General features: G+C 51.5%; 1 protein-coding gene across 7 annotated transcripts in view; it reads left to right on the top strand.

The window, feature by feature from the left end:
• PRKAG2 (protein kinase AMP-activated non-catalytic subunit gamma 2) overlaps window positions 1–21,580 on the top strand; it is a 329,985-nt gene that overhangs the window by 210,725 nt on the left and 97,680 nt on the right. For 6 of the 7 annotated variants that reach the window (XM_024991252.2, XM_024991255.2, XM_024991251.2 and 3 more), the window contains one exon: window positions 10,568–10,779. In XM_024991252.2, the coding sequence (XP_024847020.1) occupies window positions 10,568–10,779 (212 nt within the window). Of the gene's footprint in view, window positions 1–10,567; window positions 10,780–21,580 lie in introns of those variants that run through there. The other variant, XM_059885996.1, reaches the window with a different exon arrangement.

Raw genomic sequence — 21,580 nt, 5'->3', positions numbered from 1 at the left:
TCTTGGAGCGGCTACTTCCGGGGTGGGGCGGGAGGTCTTGCCCCTCCCTGTACAGTAGGGTCGTCCTGGTTCACAGAGCCAATGCCAAGTGTGCCCTCGTACCAGATCCAGCAATTTCCATCACAGCCAGGTCTTCCTGTACCAGGCATGCTGGCTTTGCCAGGACAGTCTGCCTGCACGAGTCTGTTATACACAGGCAACTCTGCGAGGTCAAGGTTACAAAGCCTTGTCTGAACTAACATAGAAATTTGGTCCTGACCTAAGGACACACCTGAGCAGGACAGGGCCCTAGGAGGGCTCCTGCCCGGAAATATTCTGGCCTCACCTGTGACCAGTGTCACAAAGCCTTGCCCCCACCCCCGGGCACCTTGGCACCAGCTGGCGAGTAGGAAACCCCATGGCCTTCTGCCGAATTAGTGTCCTTCCCTTGCGTGCTCTCGGGAGGTGACAGTCACCAGACCAACCCTCCTCCTCTTCCTCTCCCAAACCTGAATCAGGGCCATCCACTCCGCCCTCCACCCTGTGCAGCCTGTGGGGACGTGTTGGGTGGCAGGGGGTACCCCCATACCCCACCCTCCCACCTCTGAGTCCACACACCTGCCAGGCCCCCCATGGAACCACATGCTCCTTCTTCTCACCCACACAGACAGGCCCCTCCCCGGACACTCATGCTGGTGAGTGGCAGCCTGAACCTCTCACAGCTCAGGGAAGGTGCCCCCTGGGGGTCTGAAGACCCCTGTCAATGACATGCCTGGCCCAGCTTGTGTCCCAGCCCTGGCCCACAGGCCTCCCCATTACCTCCCAGGGCCTGCCTCTCCTCCACTGTAAAAGGAGGTCATGGCATGTGTGTCCACTCAGGTCACCACGGCCATGTCCCCCTGGCCCCGATTCCCCCTGTCGAGTTCGGCGGAATTCATCTGTGTGGTACCGGAGGATGCTGGCTGCTTTTGTGATCCCACAAAGATCGTCATCAGAGGGCACTGGGGTAGCTATTTAACCTTTCTCCTACGTTGTCAAATCCTTAGTAAACTGGTTTCAGAAACCATCTTATATGGAAACTGGATTGCTATAGAATCGCTCCTTCTTTTTTTTTTACCAGTACGTATTTATTTTGGCCATGCTGGATCTTCATTGCTCTGCAGGCTTTCTCTAGTTGCAGAGACCTAGGGCTACTCTCTGGTTGCAGAATGTGGGCTTCTCATCTCAGTGGCGTCTCTTGTTGTACAGCCCCGGCTCTGGGGTAGTCGGGCTTCGGTGGTTGTGGCTCCTGGGCTCTAGAGCTCAGGCCCAGTAGTTGTAGCTCACGGACTTAGTGGCTCCCCGGCCTGTGGGATCTTCCCACACCAGGGATGGACCCTGTGTCTCCTGCACTGGCAGGCAGATTCTTTCCCACTGAGCCACCAGGGAAGCCCTAGAATGTCTCTCTCTTACAAAGCAGCTGAGGGTTTTTTGTGTTTTTTTCATTTTTCTTCTGGGAGAATTTGAGCTTCAGCATCAAAAGGCACATAGACTCTTATTGCTATAGTGAAGTTGCTGGGGACGGGCCATGAAGCAGGACACAGGCCTCCAGAGGAGCTTGAAGAGGACACAGCTCCTCTAAAGGCAGACAGATGCCAGAGGTCAGATCACCCTGCTAGGGCCAAGCCAGAATCACCTCTGTGAGTGCCCACGCCCTCCCACCACTGTTTCTGGTTTGTTTTCTTTTGCCAGTTCACCCACGCCAAAAGTCAACACGCCAGAGCCAACCACGTAATAACCAGGTCCAGAATCCTGTCGGGTGTACGAGCCCCTGTGAAACTGCAGCTTCTCCTGCATTCCTTCTAGGAGAATAAGAACCTTAGAAAATGTCCTAAAAGAGGTGGTTTTCTGAAAGAATTTTTTACCTACTGCTTTATCATCAAAAACGATAAACTGACTCCAGAACACTTGGAGAAGGCAATGGCACCCCACTCCAGTACTCTTGCCTGGAAAATCCCATGGATGGAGGAGCCTGGTGGGCTGCAGTCCATGGGGTCGCTACGAGTCAGACATGACTGAGCAACTTCACTTTCACTTTTCACTTTGATGCACTGGAGGAGGAAATGGCAACCCACTCCAGTGTTCTTGCCTGGAGAATCCCAGGGACGGGGGAGCCTGGTGGGCTGCCGTCTCTGGGGTTGCACAGAGTCGGACATGACTGAAGTGACTTAGCAGCAGCAGCAGCAGCAGCAGAACAACTTGGGTCTCCAACAGACTTTGAATAGTTTCTGTTATAAAAGATTATAAAACAGGCTCTTTGCGTCTATAAGCAAAACTTGCAGCCCCAAACCTTATTCCAAATTAATATATGAATTGAGAGGAAGCTCAAGCAGAGCCAAAGCCATCAGGTATAAAGTTATCCAGGCCTATTTCTAGAGAGAGTGTGTTAGTCACTGAGTCGTATCCAACTCTTTGTGATCCCACATACTGTAGTCCGCCAGGCTCCTCTGTCCATAGGATTCTCCAGGGGATCTTCCATACCCAGGGATCGAAGCTGCGTCTTCTGTGTTGCAGGCAGAGTCTTTACCATCTGAGCCACCAGGGAAAAGAGTCCAGAAACTCTGGCTGCAGGAGGAGTAATTTCCATCAGAGGTCAGTCAGGGAGCCTGGAATTCAGGAGGAAGAGAGTTTGCTGTCAAGGAAGGGGGCTGTGAGAGAGAGGGCTGAGCCTGCTGCCACATGGCCACCAAGAATGGGAACTAGAGTTACTTTAGAAGTCTCTTATCTGTAAAATGAGGAAGCTGGTTTGAATGATGGTTCAAAACTTGTCTGGCCACCTGAATCACCTGGAGAACTTCAGAAATGCAGGTTCCCAAGCTCCACCTTGGACCGTGGTAAAGAACACGCCTCCCAGTGAAGGAGATGCGGGTCAATCCCTGGGTCAGGAAGATCCCCTGGAGAAGGGAATGGCAACCCACTTCAGTTTTCTTGCCTGGAGAATCCCATGAACAAAGAAGCCTGGCGGGTTACAGGCCACGGGGTTGCAGAGAGTCGGACATGACTGAGGGGCTGAACACACAGGCTTCACCTCGGACCCCCGCAACAGAATCTTTAGGCTCTGGGATGGGGTAGTCTCCAAGCTGCTGGGTGATCCTGCTCGGTCAGGTTTGAGAACTGTGGGCTGAAACCGTGGCAACTGGCCCGGTGATTCAGACGCCCTGCCCCAGGGTGCTGGGTCAAACTCTGGGGATGGAGACTGAGAACTGCCCAGACAAGGGTTTTGAGAAAAGCCTTCCCATGGGAAAGGGAGACAAAAAGGTATCCAAAGTTCAGTGAGAAAGTTATGGGGACTCTTCACAGGTATTCTGCCTAGAGCCTGAGAACAGGACACTGCCAGACTAGGACAAACCAGGACCACACACATGCTGGGGCTGGGGGCGGGGGGTGCCTAATCCATCCTCCCGAGCAAAGAGAAGCACCTGCTTCTTCTTTTTTTAAATATGTATTTATTTGGCTGCTGCACCAGATCTTAGAGCCTTAGTTACAGCACACAGGATCTTCCATCTTCAGATCTTCAGTCGCGGCACGAGGGATCTCCAGTTGTGCTGTGCGAACTCTAGTTGCAGCGCGTGGGATCTAGTTCCCTGACCAGGAATGGAACCCGGGCCCCCTCCATTGGCCCCACAGAATCTTAGCCACTGGACCAGCAAGGAAGTCCCAAGAGCACCTGCTTCTGCACCGAGGGAGACCCCAGCCCACTGAGGCCAGAGAGTCTGGTTTCCCCTCACGGAGCATTCAAGCCCCAGAAAGTCCAGCTGCCACCGGAAGGGCCGTAGCTGATCCCTTGAAGTCAAGAAGGACCGAGGGATCTCCCATCAAGGCTCAGACCTCAGGTTGGCCTGTGCCCAGAAGGCACTGGGGTCTCATGTTTGGGTCCAGGTTTCCTAATGACCCAGCTTCGTGCTTTGACACGGAGCTCACACACCTTTGTGTTGCCAGGCTCCCGTGGGTTACCCTGGGAGACCCTCCAGGGACGAGAGAGGTGAGATTGCCTTTCCTTCCAGAGTCCCCACCTCGGGGTATGCCCCCTCCCCTGTAGCTATCCTGCCCTATTGAGTCAGTTGGCGGCTCTGGGCTGTATTTCACCCCTCTGCACCTCTACCTGGACTGTGACTGCTTGTCTGGGGTGCTGCAGGCTTGCCTCCCGGCAGGACCTGGCTCAGAGTGGCCTCTCCCCTCCATCCCCGCCGCATCCTTTCCATGCCTGAGTGGTAGATGCTCGGACTGAGGCTGGTGAGGCCTAGAACAGGACCTGCGGACAAGCTCCAGGGAACTGGCTCTGCTTCTGTGGCTCTTCTTCTGCTTCTGGTGTCTCATGGATGTCAGCCCTGGATGCGGGGAGCACCCTGATGGACATGTGTGCCCTGTACATGAGGACCACTCCCCACAGGGGAGACCGGACCCCGGCGTGTGCTCAGTTTGCTTGTCTTCTTTCTATTACCCTGAGCCTTCTGTCCCCTCTGATGTCCTTATCCATGGCCTGGCTCCTTAGCCACAGGGGTCCCTGCGTCTCCCTGGCCGGGGCTACTGGTTTGACACACACCGTCCGTGTCACCATCCCCCCATGACCCTCATCACCATCCACCACCCGTCCTAAGTCAGGATCAACTGGACTTCCCTGGTGGTCCAGTGGTAAGGAATCTGCCCGCCAGTGCAAGGCACATGGGTTCGATCCCTGGTCCAGGAAGATCCCCATGTTCTAGTTAAGCCCACGAGCCGCAACTCAAGAAGCCACTGCAACAGGAAGCCCATGTGTGCAGCAGAGCAGTCCTGGTTAGCACAACTGAGGAAATGCACACAGCAAGGAAAACCCAGCCCCGCCAACAACAAATAAATACATGAAAATTGTACTGTGATAACTGAATAAACGTTTTTTTAATGTCAGAACTAACTTTGTTGTTGTTGTTCCTCATCTCTGTGATGAGTCGTTAGTTATTTTAAAGGCCACATGTTAGCAAACTGCCATGCAGAGTAAATTGAAAATTTGTGCTTCTCACTCCAGGCTCTTGGGACGATGGTCAGCAAGGACATTTAAGATCAGGAAGAAAATGAATTTTTTCATTTTGGTATTACATGTTTCTGAGTATTTCAGACCATATGCATGAAGAAGCTTGGTGCTGCCCTGGGGAAGGGGACACCACATGTCAGGAATGCCCCCCTCTCCCCCACCCTGCCCAGTCTGGCATACCACACAGCCATCTGGTCAACCTGACTATTTTATTTTTTTTTTTTTTAACCAAGCAGGGGGTTGGCTAGTGGTGAAACTAGGCCTAGAACTCAAGGCTCCCGAAACCCAGGGCTCTCCTCTGCACCCTTCTGCTGCCCTTGTTCACTTCCTTCCAGCAGCCCGGCTGTTCTCCTCTCTCCCCTCCTCTCCAGGCACGGCTCAGGCCAGCGTGGCCCGGCCCCGTGAAGTCACCAGCTCGTGGCTCCCTGGTGTCTGGTGTGGCTGCCAGGCGTCGCCTCTGTTCACTCACTGGGCCTATTCACTGGCCCTGGCTGCGGCCCCAGGAGACGCGGGGCCATTGTTCAGTCTCGGAGGTGGTGGCAGTGCTAACAAAGTCCTCGAGGGCCAGGGGAGGGCGGGAGCGCCTTCCCAGAAGAGCAGAACGGGAGAGCCTGTCGGGGCTTCTCAGTTATGTCGCCACAGCCCTGTCCCGTCTGGGCCCCTTCGAAAGCCGCCTCAACTGGGGGCAGATCCGGTTCCTTCTCGAGTCAAGCCCTTGCCGGTGTTTCCGTGGGCCTCCCGCCCCTCCAGCCTCCTCTCTGAGCTCCCCCTGCTCTGGGCTTACGGGCACTTGACTCTCAGCGCTCACCGCGTGGTGCTGTTGCTGTGCATTTGGGTTGAGTCCTGTTCCATTTCCTCCAACCAGACTGGAAGGTGGGACTCGTCCACTGCACCTGGACCTGCCCAGAGCTGCTGGCTGTTCAGACACCGGCTTCTCCTGGGAGCCTGAGCTTGGCAGTTTATCTTACGATTAAGAAAATAAATAGGTCTGTTTGATGGTAATGGAGGATTTTGTCAGCATCGCCCCATATTCCTCTCTATGAATGGTGACGCCAATATTCAAAAAAGGGGAAAAATGTTAGGAATATCATTCTTACCCGCTCCCCTCTTCCTTCCATTAGGCAGTTTTCCCCCACTAGTGAAAGTGAGTACAAGTGTTAGTTGCTCAGTTGTGTCCGACTCTTTGTGACCCCGTGGACTGTAGTCCGCCAGGCTCCTCTGTCTGTGGAATTCTCCAGGCAAGAATACTGGAGTGGGTTGCCATTTCCTCCTCCAGGGGATCTTCCCGACCCACGGATGGCAACCAGGTCTCCTGCATTATAGGCGGATCCTCTACCGTCTGAGCCACCAGGGAAAGGGGCATAAATGTGATCAGAAGACCCCTCTCTTGAAATTCTCTCTGCTCTTTCTGGCTGGCATGGAAGAGAAACCCTCTTTGAAGATGCCCATCCCCACCCCACAAGGCTGTCCCGCTCCCCTCCGACAGCAACCCCACCTTCCCTCCAGGCACTCAAGCTTCCCAAGCTCCCCTTCCTCTTAGCCTGTGAAACCCCACTTTCTGGAAAGGTGATTCACGCACCCAAAGTGTGATTCTAAGTCTTTGTGTTCTTTCTCTGGGTGATTTCCCAGTGTCATTGTGGCTAAATGGGACCTCTGCCATCCACTCACACCAGTGAGTGATTTCTGTAGTCCCCAGTCTCTTCACCTGGGAAGTAGGGTCGTAAACCCGTCCCCTGTCTCTTGGGGATGGGGGGCAAAGGAAGCAAGAGTGTACCCAGCACTTTGTGACGGGTAAGATGGTATGGTAAGACTCTACCCTGAGAGCTGTGTCAGACTGCAGTGCAGAGAAGGGGCATGTTTTGGGTTCTAGCAGAGTTCTTGTGCTGTGTCCTAAGCCACACACGTTCCTAACCCACATATCACGTCACCTGTCCCATCCCCTGCGGGTCTGCCTCCCGGCTCTGAAGTCCAGGTATCATCCTGTATCCCCCATAGGACTCAACTCCTCTGGGAAGGGAGGAGAGCCCGCAGGAAGGCCAGGTGGAAGGTGGACTAACCTCTTGACATTAGAAAGAGCTCCAGGAGAGGAGCTTTCTTGAGGGCCATGGAGTTCCCTTCAGTTCCCCCGTTTCCACCTCCGGATGGCAAGTCCGCTGTCTCCTTCTCAGCATGGGCGGTTCCACATAGCTGTGTTGAGGGCGCGTCCTCTGAACGTCCCTCTTGTCCTCCATGGGAACCCAGTCACACTTGTCCCCGTGCTCATGGGACAAGCCCCAGGGGACACAGAAGCCGCCATCTAGGCTTTAAGGAGTGCTTTCTAATACCTTACACTTGAGAAGGGAACATGCTGTCTCAAAGAACTAGCCAGGAGTTCCACCAGCTCTGAAAGTCCCCCTGCAGCAGAGGAGGGGGGCTTATCCTGAGGACTGGATAAGCCCAGTCCAGTCTAAGCGGGACAGCATCTCGTGCAGAGAAGGGGAAGTGGGGGGCGTTGGGGGAGCCTGGAGGGAGCAGTCCTGCCCTCCATCCTTTCCGTGGAGAAACCCCATCAGGTCTCCAGCACACACCCCAGAGTGCAGGGAACACCCCAGAGAGACACAGGAAGGTCCTTGCGTCCAGGGGCCCGGGCCAGCGTGGGGAGCAGGGACCATGACACTTCTCACTGGACCACCGTGGCCCTGGGAGTCGGTCCGTTCCCGGCCACCGTGCGGCCATCGCTGCAGCCAGTGAAGGACACGCCACCACCCCTGGGACCCCAGGGCATCCACACACAGGGCAGCACAGGGGCTTCCTTCTCCCGGCCGGTCCACCTGGACCCAGCCTCACTCCTGCCGGACTGTGGGTATCACCCACAGTCGGCCCCCTCCTGCCCTGTCTGCCCTGCAGAGCTGCTGGACTCAAATCTCTCCCTCCTCAGGGGCCTCACTCTCCACCCTCCCTTCCCCACTCCCCCAACCCCTCCTCCAAGTGGGCCTTGCTTCTAAAACCTTTGGTGTGAACCTTTTTTCAAAACGCCTGGGGTCTTGCTCCTAGGGCCTTTCACGTCATAAGCCTGGAGACCTTCAAGGGCACGGTGACAGCAGTCTACCTCCTCCTTTCCCTGGAGCTCCTCCCTGGTCACCCTGGGGGCTGAGATCTCTGCTTGGTGTGGTGGTTCCTGGGACAACGGGGTCCCTGGAAAAAGACCTGGTTACTCCCAGTGCTCCCATCTAGGAAGTATGGGAGGGAAGGTTCCAGCCCAGCTTGAGCCTTGGCTCCGCCCCCTTCTGTCTCCCTGCCTGTTTGGGGGGTGGGGGGACACTGACCACGCACCTGCCCCCTGTCCGGGCCAGCGCTGGGCGGATGATGAACTGGGACAGGGAGGAGAAACGTACGCATGCTTCCCAGGTGGCCCGCCTGCCAGGGCAGGAGACACGATTCAATCCCTGGGTTGGGCAGATCCCCTGGAGGAGGAAATGGCAATCTACTCTCCCATTCTTGTCTGGAGAATCCTATGGACAGAGGAGCCTGGCAGACTGCAGTCCATGGGGTCACAAAGAGTTGGACATGACTGAGCAACTGAGCACGCATGAGAAACTTACCTCTTTTCATCTGGTTTGGTTTGGCATGAAGCAGCCTGTTGTTCACTGGTAGGCCTGGTACAGACGAGATGGGCTGAGGCTCATAGGGCCACAGAGTCAGGAGGGGGGATGGGATGAATCGGGAGGTGGTCTGGGGGGTGAGGATGGAAGCAGAAGAAGGAACACAGTTGCACAGGGCTGGCGAGCAGAGGAGTCTGGACGGGGTAGAGCAGGTAGGCACAAGCCAGAGTAGGCTTTTGGCTTGTAGGATGATCAGTCTTTGTCAAGGTCAAAGGGAGCAAGAGGGTGGCCCTTGGACCGTGTTTACTGACGTCTTTGGCTTGCATGCCTATTGTATTTTTAAATAATTTAGAAATTGTATTCAGTTACCTATAAATGTGAGAGACCAGACCCAAATCCAGAGTCCGCCTGTCTTGGAAACAAATCAATATCAGGCAGCATTACTGTATTGTTTCCTAGAGCTTCCATAACAAAGTAGCCCAAACTAGGCAGCATGAATCCACAGGGGTTTATTCTCTCGTAATTCCACAGGCTGGAAGTCTGAACCAAGGTGTCAGCAGGACCACACCCGCTCTGAGACTCTGAATAGCCTCCCACCTTGCCACCTCTCACTTCCTTTTTCCTTTTTCCAGTATTACTGAGAAATAATTGATGTGCGTCACTGTATATGTTTAAGGCATACAGCATGGTACTTTGAATTGCTCGTATTGTGAAAGGATGATCACAGTGGGTGAGCTAACACCCCTCATCTCTACAGAAACAAGAAAAAGAAAGGAAAAAGAAGGACTTTCTCTTTGTGATGAGAGAGCTCTTAGGAGTCGTCTTAACTTTCCTGTGTGTCATACAGGAATGTTAACTACATCATTTTGTACATTGCATCCCCGGCAGTTAGTTATCTGATCATTGGAAATTTGGACCTTTTGACCAACCACCACCAGTCTTCTGGCTTCTGATGGTTGCCAGCAGCGCTTGGCATTCCTTGGCTCATAGAGACATCACCCCAGTGTCTGCCTCCGTCATTACACGGCCTTCTCCTCTGTGCGTATCTGTGTCTTCTCCCCTTATAAGGACACTGCACATGCGGTTAAGAGTCCAGCCTGTTTCAGTATAATCTCAGCTCAATTCTGTCTGCAAAGATCTATTTCCAAATAAGGTCACATTCATAGGTACTGGGGGTTCGGACTTTAACTTATCTGTTTGGGGGACTCCATTCAGCCATAACCACGATCTTACAGCATAATCAGGCAGATGTGAGTGACAATCGCCTGCCTGAGACAGGCCTCCAGGATTGCACAAAGCCTGTGGACATGTGCAGCCTCTCACTCTGGGCAGATTCATGTCCGGGTCTCCTGCCAGTTCTTTGTCCTCCACATCCCACCCACTGCTTCCTGGTTCCAGTCCTATCCAAGTCTTCACTCCACAAGGCCCTTCCTTCCCAAAGCCACCCCAGCGATCATCTTCACAGTGATTCTAGCTCTTGCACACTCACAGTGGCAGTTTTCACATCACACATTTTGACAATAATAGCGTGTCTGGTCTGGTCCTTGGTGTAGTTATGTGACTTCTGACCTTCATCTCTGCTGAATATGAACTTCCTTATGTCTTATCCCAAGGACTATGGGATCCACTCCACACACTCTCGACACCATGCTTTAGTCTTGGACTAAATATGAAAATCACATCCGACAAGTGTGTATAAGTCTTATCACCTGACAACTTCTGAACTGTCCCTGTCACAGCAGGGGGGACTCTGCCCACAACTCAGGTTGGGTGGGGCAGGGATTTCTAGACACAACCAGTTCTAAGGGATTAGAAGTAGTTTATGCAAGCTTGTCCCCAACATTCAGAATTGAATCATTTAGATTCCTGCCATGTGAGACTCTCAGCACTTGCAGCTGGGAGCCCTTTTCTCCATGTCAGCAAATCGCTCACACCCTTTGTGGTTCCTCCTCTACCCCAGGCCTCTCTTCCTCTCCGTCGACACCCACCCAAGTGGCCAAGCAGCACACGTTCCCTCTCGAGTCCTACAAGCAAGAGCCTGAGCGACTGGAAAATCGCATCTATGCCTCCTCTTCGCCTCCGGACACAGGCCAGAGGTTCAGCCCGTCCTCCTTCCAGAGTGCAGCCAGGCCTCCCTCAGCATCGCCGACACATCCTTCTCCCTCCAAATCTGTAAGTCTGGGCCTCCTGGGGGCCAGGCCGCCGGGCGTGGGAGGGAGGGCAGAATCTGGATATAGCTGAAGCCAAGGCTGGGCACTCCTGACATCTTGGGTGTATTTTATCATAAATCACAGACTAAGAAAAAAAAAAGTGGCGAGAGCACAATTGATGATGTTGTTCAGTTGCTAAGTCATGTTTGACTCTTTGTGACCCCATGGGCGGTAGCACACCAGGCTTCCCTGTCCTTCACCATCTGCCGGAGCTTGCTCAGACTTGTCCACTGAGTCATTGATGCCATCCATCCGTCTCATCCTCTGTCATCCCCTTCTCCTTCTGCCTTCAGTCTTTCTCAGCATCAGGGTCTTTTCCAGTGAGTCGGCTCTTTGCATGAGGTAACCAAGGTGTTGGAGCTTCAGCTTCAGCATCAGTCCTTCCAATGAACGTTCAGGGTTGATTTCCTTTAGGATGGACTGGTTTGATCTCCTTGCAGTCCAAGGGACTCTCATAAGAGCACAGTAGGCAAGTGGACATCATATGGACAGTAGCTTCTGGAACATGGCCAGGAAAACGTTTTTGCTCTCTTAGCTTCTTTTTAAAAATCAGTTATTAAAAGCTTTATTTGAATTTGTTGTGATTGGGATACTAAAGTAATAAGTCATAGTCAAAGCAAAAAAATACTGTTTTTTTAATAGAAATTTTATTCTCGCTTTTTAAGATTTAGAGTCTGACATCATTTGACTTGGGAAGCGGTCTTGGAAAGATGAGCCTTTCCAAGCAGAGTGGGTTAGTGAAACGGGTGTCTTTGCATCCTTCAGAGGATCAGAACTAGTGGATATGAATGGAGGAGGATGGCTTAATGCCAGCCCTTACACACTCTGCATTTTAACACCGTGGGCCTGAGTGCGGGGACCAGCATCACCACCTCCGAGTTTGTGTTGGGACCCCAGACGTGCACTATCATTCCTGTGCCCAACACGGATATAAAAACCACATCCCTGAAGTCTTTGCGTATGGATGTAACTAGTCTAGTCAGTATGGTATTAGTTTCCAGCAGCTGCTGTAACAAAGGGGCACAAACTGGGGGGCTTGAAACAACAGGAAGCCATCATCTCATGTTCTGGAGGCTGGAAGCCTGAGATCAAGGTTTTGGCAGGACCGTGTGCCCACGGAAGTCTCAGGGGGTGGCGGGGCGGGGCAGAACCTTCCTTGTCTGCCCAGCTTCCAGGAGCCCCAGAGTTTTCTTGGTTTGTGGCAGCTTTCTTCCAGTCTATGCTTGCATCTTCACTTGCTGTCTTTCCTCGGCTCTGTTTGTGTCCAGATTTTCCTCTTATAAGAATGTCATTCATATTGGATTAGGATCCAACTTGGTGGTTCAGACAGTAAAGAATCCTCCTGCATTGCAGGAGACTTGGGTTCGATTCCTGGGTTGGGAAGGTCCCCCAGAGACAGGAATGCCAACTCACTCCAGTATTCTTGCCTGGAGAACCCCATGTACAGAGGAGCCTGGTGGGCTACAGTCCATGGGGTCTTTGGGCTGTAGCCCAAAGAGTCAGATACAACTGAACAACTAATACTAACTCAGTATGACCGCTTTATACATAGATAGGTATATCCTTGGCCACACCAGCTCTTAGTTGCGGGATGTGGGGTCTAGTTCCCTGACCAGGGATTGAACCCAGGCCACCTGCGTTGGGAGTGCGGAGTCTTAGCCACTGAACCTCTGAACCACCAGGGAAGGCCCTGGATTTTTGTTTTTTAAGATTTATTTATTTTTGGGTGTGCTGGGTCTTTGTGGCTGCACGTGGGCTCTCTCTCGTTGCCGTGAGGAGAGGCTGCTCTTCGTTGCGCTCTGCAGGCTTCTCACTGCGGTGGCTTGTCTTATTGTGGAGTGCGATCTCTAGAGCATGGGTACGGGCTTTAGTTGCCCCGAGGCATGTGGGATCTTCCTGGACCAGGGATTGAACCCGTGTCCTCTGCATCAGCAGGCAGGTTCTTAACCGCTGGACCACCAAAGAAGCCCAACTTTTAAAAAAATAGCTATTTATTTGGCTGCCCCGAGTCTTAGTTGCAGCATATAGAATCTAGTTTCCTGACCAGAAATTGAACCCAGCCCCCCAACATTGGGAGCACAGAGTCCTAGCCACTGGACCACCGGGGAAATCCCAGGATGATTTATAATCTCTTTATAACTTAATTACCTCTGCAAAGACCTGATTTCCAAACAAGGTGGCATTCATGGGTGTTAGTGGTCAGGACCTCACAAAGCTTCTGGGGGACACCATCTAACCATAACACTTGCTGCCTTTGGGAAGAAAGAAGATGTGTTAGTCTGGCAGAGAACCTACCGTGAGTCTTCTCCTTGTTTGTCCGAAAGATTACTTTATTAGATGTAAGCTTAGCAGAGTATTGTTTTAAATGCTGAGGGATAAAATGTAAGGTATTGTCTCTGCCCTCTGGGGCTTACGGTCTTACTGGGAACAGAATAACACTCAGATAAAGCAGTTAAATCAAAGCGGAAGGTAGGTTGGGTGGGGATCAGGCGGGAAACAAATAGTCCACACTGCAGGGGGGTGGGAAGGGGTAAATACTGGTGTCTGATGAGGGTAAGGAAGGAAGACTTGGGTGACTGTGGCGCTCAAGTCAGCAGGAGAGGTGGAGATAGGGCCTTCTGGCGGTAGGGCAGAGTGGCACTGTCTGGGGGTTCCTGGTGATCCGGTGGAGATTAGAGACAGGAAGACCAGGAGGCGCCTGAGCACTCAGGGCCCAGGAGAAAGGTCATCCATGTTCCTGGGTGTGAATGAGAAGAGATCTTGAGGTTTCTGCTGTCCCGGGCATTTAGCGTGGAGGCTTGGTCATAGAGATACAAGAACAAATGTGTCCAAAAAAAGGGATCATGAGGTAACTGAAGGTCATCAAAAGCAGGGAGCTGCTACTTCCCTTGGGCTGGAGGGATGCGAGGGGACCCCATCAGGTGGGAGGTGGGACCAGTGTGTCTGCCTGGCAGGAAGGAGCTGGGGCCACAGAGGATGAGCAGCCACTGGCCTGAGCTGCCGTTGGAGGCAGAGGGATAGGAAGCCTGGCATCTCCGTGGCTTCCTGCCCTCCACCGTGTGCCCAGCCTGTGGAGAGGCCGGCGGGCCCAGAGACCTGAGAGGGAGCCGGCAGGGGACCGGAGACGGGAGCTGAGAAGGGAGTGACCGGCAGAGAGGCCCGGTTGGAGGAAGTCTGTTCAAAACATCGGCTTCTTCTCCCGGACCCGGGATGCCGGACAGGTCAGCCCAATGGGAGAAGAGACGCTGGTTTGAATCGGACGTGGTTATTTGGGCTTTAGATCATTTGAAGTGATGGTGCAGACGCAGACACGGGGTTTTTCCACGATTTCAGAAGTTCTGTGTGCACACCGAGCCCACAGCCTTTCCCACCTTAAATGAGAGAGCATTCAGAGGACGTTTTAAATCTGCTTTCAGTGTCCCTTCCCCGACCCCTGATTGTGAGTAGACAGTGATATTCTTTTTTTTTTTTTTAACCTTTCTTTTTTATTTTTTAAATTATGAAAATATAACACATTTACAGAAAACTTGGTAAATACATAACAAAGTTACATGTATTTCACAATATATTACAATTGTTTGTTAAGTAGATAAATGAAGATGTTTAGTTGCAGTTTCAATATCAAACTCTCAGAAATCAATAGAATGAATGTACAAAGAAGTAGTGGGGCTTCCGAGGTGGCTCAGATGGCAAAGAATCTGTCTGCAGCGCAGGAGACCTGGGTTCAATGCCTGGGTTGAGTAGATCCCCTGGAGAAGGGAATGGCTACCCACCCCAGGATTCTTGCCTGGGAAATCCCATGGACAGAGGAGCCTAGAGAAAGTCGCTCAGTCATATCTGACTCTTTTAGATCCCATGGACTATACAGTCCATGGAATTCTTCAGGCCAGAATCCTGGAGTGGGTAGCCTATCCCTTCTCCAGCGGATCTTCCCGACCCAGGAATCGAACCAGGGTCTCCTGCATTGCAGGCAGATTCTTTACCAACTGAGCTACAAGGGAAGCCCGATATGTTTATTTTACCACATTAAAAAAAAAAAAAAAAGATACAGTCAACAGTACAATGTTTATAAAGTTTGAGCTTCAGAAATTCAGGGTGATCACCCGAGATTCCCCACTTATATTTTGAAATGACATGTTTCAAATTGGAAGACAGTGTTCCACTGGCTATGAACATTAAACAGGAGCCTTAATCATGTTTAAGTTTTATCACCCAAGGCCTCCAGGGGCTCCTTCAAACATACTGGTCACAACCCCTGCAGCTGTGTTTGGCCCTGGTCTCTGCTTTCAGCAGCCTTTGGCAGGAGGGCTGGTGATGGATTCGGGTTCATCTAAGTGTTTCTTTATAATTGGATTATGTTGAATGTCCTCATGTGCTAAATTCCTTAAGAACAGTGGCTGATTTCATGCATTTGGTTACCGGCGAAATCTTTATAGAGGAATGTGAGTTGCTTAAAGGCTTCTATCTGCTTGAAAGTATTTAGATATAATTTATCTCTGCCTTTTGGAATAAAAAGACACTTACTGTAAACATCGACCATGAAGATCACTTTTATAAACTTTGTTCCCATGAATTTTATTCTAAAATTAGAAAGGGGATGAGGGCAATGAATTCATCTTTGTAGAAGTACTCATTTTATCGTTTATTTACTCAGCAAATATTTATTAAGCAGCTGTTGGGTGACAGACACTGGGCTCGGGAAGGTTGATGGGTTGACAAGTGTGTGAGTGGCTCTCATGAGGCAGAGATGGTATTCTCTTCATCTATTAGCAGCACTTTATGCTTGGGAGGGGTTTGATAAATAGCTCAGCACTCACTGAACAAAGGTTTACCCTGGTAGCTCAGCTGGTAAAGCATCTGCCTGCAATACAGGAGACCTGGGTTCTATCCCTGAGTTGGGAAGATGCCCTGGAGAAGGGATAGGCTACCCGCTCCAGTATTCTTGGGCTTCCCTGGTGGCTCAGCTGGTACAGAATCCGCCTGCAATGCAAGAGACCTGGGTTCGAACCCTGGGTTGGGAAGATCCCCTGGAGAAGGGGACGGGTATCCACTCCACTATTCTGGCCTGGAGAATTCCATGGACCGAGGAGCCTGGTGGGCTGTAGTCCGTGGGGTCACAAAGAGTTGGACATGATTCAGTGACTTTCACTTTCACTGAACAAAAGGAAGGAGCTTTTATCTATCTGAGGTGATGGTGTTTTTTAGTCTCTCCATCATGTCCAACTTTTTGTGACCCCGTGGACTGTAACCCACCAGGCTCCTCTGTCCATGGGATTTCCCAGGCAGGAATACTAGAGCGGGTTGCCGGTTCCTTCTCCAGGGGATCTTCTTGACCCAGGGATCAAACTCGTGCCTCCTTCATTGCAGGTGAATTCTTTACCACTGAGCCACCTGGGAAGCCCAACTTGGGGAGGGGGGTTCAGTTCAGTTCACTTGCTCAGTCGTGTCCGACTCTTTGCGACCCCATGAATCACAGCACGCCAGGCCTCCCTGTCCATCACCAACTCCCGGAGTTCACTCAGACTCATGTCCATCGAGTCAGTGATGCCATCCAGCCCTCTCATCCTCTGTCGTCCCCTTCTCCTCCTGCCCCCAATCCCTCCCAGCATCAGGGTCTTTTCCAGTGAGTCAACTCTTCGCATGAGGTGGCCAAAGACTGCAGTTTCAGCTTTAGCATCATTCCTTCCAAAGAAATCCCAGGGCTGATCTCTTTTAGAATGGACTGGTTGGATCAAGGGAGTCTTCTCCAACACCACAGTTCAGAAGCATCAATTCTTCAGCGCTCAGCCTTCTTCACAGTCCAACTCTCACATCCATACATGACCACGGGAAAATCCATAGCCTTGACTAGACGGACCTTTGTTGGCAAAGTCATGTGTCTGCTTTTGAATATGCTATCTAGGTTGGTCATAACTTTCCTTCCAAGGAGTAAGCGTCTTTTAATTTCATGGCTGCAGTCACCATCTGCAGTGATTTTGGAGCCCCAAAAAATAAAGTCTGACACTGTTTCCACTGTTTCCCCATCTATTTCCCATGAAGTGATGGGACTGGATGCCATGATCTTCGTTTTCTGAATGTTGAGTTTTAAGCCAACTTTTTCACTCTCCACTTTCACTTTCATCAAGAGGCTTTTGAGTTCCTCTTCACTTTCTGCCATAAGGGTGGTGTCATCTGCATATCTGAGGCTATTGATATTTCTCCCAGCAATCTTGATTCCAGCTTGTGTTTCTTCCAGTCCAGCGTTTCTCATGATGTACTCTGCATATAAGTTAAATATAGACAGGTAAATAGTTATAAGAGAATTTGATAAAACTGTGCATGGGAGAAAATTCCTAGTCCTGTCTTGGGGAGTGGAAAAGCCAATCCCGGAGGACGGAAGTGGAAACTTTTCAGCAGCAGAGAGCAACAATCAACTCTGCATCTTAGGATGATCCCCGTGGTTGGGTGTGGAAATGAGACCAGATGTGAGTACAGCAGTTCAGATGAGATGCCGTGTGAAATGATCTGGGCCTGGTGGCAGCTGACGGTGGAAAGAAGGGGAGGGGACTGGTGTTAAAATGTAAAGAGCTATTTAAGAGGTCGGGTTGAAATGGCTTTGGTATGCAGCGACTGATTAGTTGAGGGGACAAAAGAGAAGAGTCAAGGATGACTGCAAAGATCTTGCCTTGGGAAACTGGATGGATGGTGGGTGCATTTTCTGGGATAGGGAACAGAGGAGGAGTCAGGCTGTGCGCAGGTGTGTACGTGTGTATAAGTGCACACACATGTGTGTTAGCTGGTGGTGGTACAACAAGGTGCCCAGGGGATCATTAAATGGAGGTGTCCAAAGTGCCATTGGATATGTGAATCTGGAGCTAGAAATTAAGATTTTTGTTTATTTGTTTTTATTTATTTGTTGGCTGTACCACACAGCTTGCAAGATCTCAGTTCCCCCACTGAGGATTGAACCTGGGCCCTAGCAGTGAAAACCCTAAGCATTAGGCAACCAGGGAACTCCCCTGGAAATTAAGATTTTTTTAATCATCAGAATGTAAATGGTAACCCTCACCATGATAGTAGATGAAATAATCCAGAGAGATGTATCGTAGGTGAGAAGAGAGCCAGAAAAACATGGGTATTTGAAGGACAAAGGAAAAGATTCTGAATTATCTAGAAAACAGGCAGAAAACCAGGCAAATGCAGCATCACGGAAGCACAAGGACTGTGTTTTGTGGAGTATCACGCATTTGGAGGGCATGGTCAGTGACGTTCCTGGCCGTGGGATGTAAGGACTGAGGTCATCTGTAACCTTGGCAGGAGTACTTCCAATGGCAAGGTCAGGAGCAGAAGCCATGTGATGTGGGTGAACGATTAAGAGCTGAAGACGTGGAGGCCTTAGTGTAGAAAACTCTTTCCAGGATCCTGGCTTTGAAGGGGAGGAGATGGGGCTGCAGCTGAAAGAATGAAGGTGATGGTTTGTTCCCATAAAGGGGAATAGATTTAAACACCAACAGGGAAAGAGTTAGTAGGAAGCGAGCAGTTAAAGATAGAAGGAGGGACTTCCCTGGTGGTCCAGTGGTTAAGACTTCCAATGCAGGAGGTATGTGTTCGATTCCTGGTCAGAGAACTAAAATGTCACACACCAAAGCATGGCCAAAAAAAAAAAAAAAAGAAGGGGAAAAGCAAGCATGCCATCTGTGCTTGTAAAGGAAATAGGTGAATTTTCTTAGGAGGTGGGAGCACGTGATGGGGGTATTTGTCTTGAACCGAAGGAAGAATCGGGAATCCCTGGTGGCTCAGTGGTAAAGAACCCAGCTGCTAGTGCAGGAAGCACAGGTTTGATCCCTGGGTCTGGAAGATCCCCTGGAGGAGGGCATGGCAACCCACTCCAGTATTCTTGCCTGGAAAATCCCATAGACAGAGGAGCCTGGTTGGCCACAGTCCATGAGGTCGCAAAGAGTCGAACACGACTTAGCGACTAAATCATCCAGCAAAGGAAGAAACGTCTTTTAGAGGGTTGAAAATTTTATGTGCAGGTGTTAAAGTGATCAGTACTTATCCAATTTTCTTTCTACAGTCACTCCATGCACCCCCTGTTTGCTTCTATGGAATTTCACTCTTGACTTGTGTCTTGAATCAGAGTCCCTAGAAGCAGAGCCCGAGATGGGGCTTCAGGTGCAAACGTGTTTATTCATTACAGAGAGCTCTCAGAAGAAAAATCTAAGGAGCCGGGAAAGGAAGGAGCAAAGCAAGGGTGTGGCTTCAGATGAGGTTGAGCCTCAGCTGTTCAACAGGGGAGCTCTGCAGTATAAACTGCCCCAGGAGGTGCTCTGCCTCGGGGCGAGGAAGCTGGGCTTTTAGATCTTTTTTTTTTTTAATTTATTTTTATTTATTTGGCTGCTCCAGGTCTTAGTTGTGGAACACAGGATCTTAAGTTGCAGCATATGGGGCCTAGTTCCCTGACCAGGGATTGAACCCAGGCCCTTTGCACTGAGAGTGCGGATTCTTAGCCACTGGACCACCAGGGAAGTCCCTAGGCTCTTATTATCTTTATATGAAATGGTTGCCATCAGCTCTGGGATGCCCTGGGTGAGGAAAATGCACCTGCCAGCTGGGATGGCACTTACAGGGCAGTCCTGTAAGGAGGTTGCAGGTTTGGGCCATTAACAGCAGCCCCCTGCCGCAGCCTGGAGTCCCAGCCCGCCAGTGACAAGAACCCCAGGGCGCCTGCCGCAGCCTGGAGTCTCTGATGCCTCCTCTCCCGCCTGCTCGATTCCCATGGCCAGCAAGGTTGGGTCCTGCGTCAGTCTTCCCACCGCTGCATAACAAACCTCCCCCACACTTAAGACAATAGCCATTGATTTAGCTCACCATCCTGTGGGCCAGCAATTTGGGCCGGGCATTCTTCTGGCCCCGAGTGTGCTTACTCACCCATCTGTGGTCACTTAGCAGGTCACTTGGGGACTGGCTGGACCAGAGTGGCCTTGGCCAGAACAGCTTGTGTCTGTTCCATGCGGTCTCCTCCTGCAGTCGGGTAGACTGGGCATGCTCTCATGACCGTGATGGGGCTCCCCACGACAGGGAGGTCTATCCAAGGCTTCCTGAGGCCGGACTCAGAATTGGGGCTCTGTAGCTCCTCCCACCCTGGGGTAGAACCTATGTGCTCTCCCCTTGGGTCTGGGCCTGTGGATTCTTTTGGCCCACAGAACACATCAGAAGTGACTATCGCATGGCAGGGGCTTGGACACAGGGTGTGGGCCAGTTCTGAAATCTACCTTCTTTCTTATCCCTTGATTCCAGCAACTGGGTCTGCAGGTGAACACGTGACATGCTTGAGTCTAGAGGCTCATGAATCTATATTTAAGGAGTCTAATTTAGATGCTGTACCTCGCTGAGAGTAACTTCCTGTTAAGCAGACTGCTGCAGTTTGTGTTCCTGGAGAAATAGAGACTCTACGGTAGAGATTCCTGTGCAGGATGTTAATCGGGCTGTCCTCTTAGGATCGACACCTGTGGGAGGAAGGAGGGAGGAGGGATGGGCAGAGAGAGAAGCTACGGTGCGGTGCCGTCTCAACACAGTCCTCCCCAGACCTTGGGGAGCACCTCCCAGTGACCCCACACTGGACCGAAGGAGCCAGCCTTTACACCCTCATCACTGTTCATTAGATGGCAGCTGTCCTGGAAGAGGCTCGACCAGGCAAGGCAGCCCTCTCTAGCCAAGGGCTGTCCTTGCTGAGAGTTGAGGGTCACCCATTGGCAGGTTCCCAGCATCCTGGGGAAAATCCTTCACTGTTGGAAGGGGGCCAGAGTGGTAGAGTTGCTGCTGTTGCTGCCAAATCACTTCAGTCGTGTCTGACTCCGTGCGACCCCATAGACTGCAGCCCACCAGGCTCCCCTGTCCCTGGGATTCTCCAGGCAAGAACACTGGAGTGGGTTGCCATTTCCTTCTCCAATGCATGAAAGTGAAAAGTGAAAGTGAAGTCGCTCAGTCATGTCCGACCCTTAGCGACCCCATAGACTACAGCCCACCAGGCTCCTCCATCCATGGGATTCTCCAGGCAAGAGTACTGGAGTGGGGTGCCATTGCCTTCTCCGGTGGTAGAGTTGACCCTTGAGTAACACAGGTTTGAACTGCTCGGATCCACTGGGTGCAGATTGTTGCTGATAGTAAATCCTGCAATACTGCCTGACTCGAGGTTGGTCGAATCCTTGGATGCATGACAACAGAAATGGAGGAACCGTGTATAGTGAGAGCTGACAGTAAGTTACACTGGGTTTCCCACCACGTGAAGGCTCAGCACCCCTAACCCTCAACTGTGCATCACAGCCTCTAGTATGTGGACTTATTCTCTATTTTTCCAACTTATTTGTATATTTCTTACATAATTTTATTTATTAGTGGTTGTGCTGGGTGTTCATTGCTGGGCACAGGCCGCCTTCCTGCAGCGAGCAGGGGCTGCTCTTCATTGTGGCGCAGGCTTCTCGCTGCAATGGTCTCCCCTGTTGCAGAGCACAGGCTCACTAACTGTGGTCCACAGGCTCAGCTGTTGCATGGCGTGTGGAATCTTTCTGGACCAGGGATTGAGCCCACATCCCCTGCCCTGGCAGGTGAATTCCTATCCATTGCACCACTGGGAAGTCCCTATTTTTCCAGTTTATGATACCAAAATTCTGACAGATGAAAATAAGTGCTGTCATCTCTATCCTTCGGAGAAGGCAATGGCACCCCACTCCAGTACTCTTGCCTGGAAAATCCCAGGGACGGGGGAGCCTGGTGGACTGCCC

The sequence above is a fragment of the Bos taurus genome, chromosome 4 (genome assembly GCF_002263795.3).
Source record: "Bos taurus isolate L1 Dominette 01449 registration number 42190680 breed Hereford chromosome 4, ARS-UCD2.0, whole genome shotgun sequence".
NCBI lineage: Eukaryota > Metazoa > Chordata > Mammalia > Artiodactyla > Bovidae > Bos > Bos taurus.
This window is presented reverse-complemented; position numbering and strand designations above follow the sequence as displayed.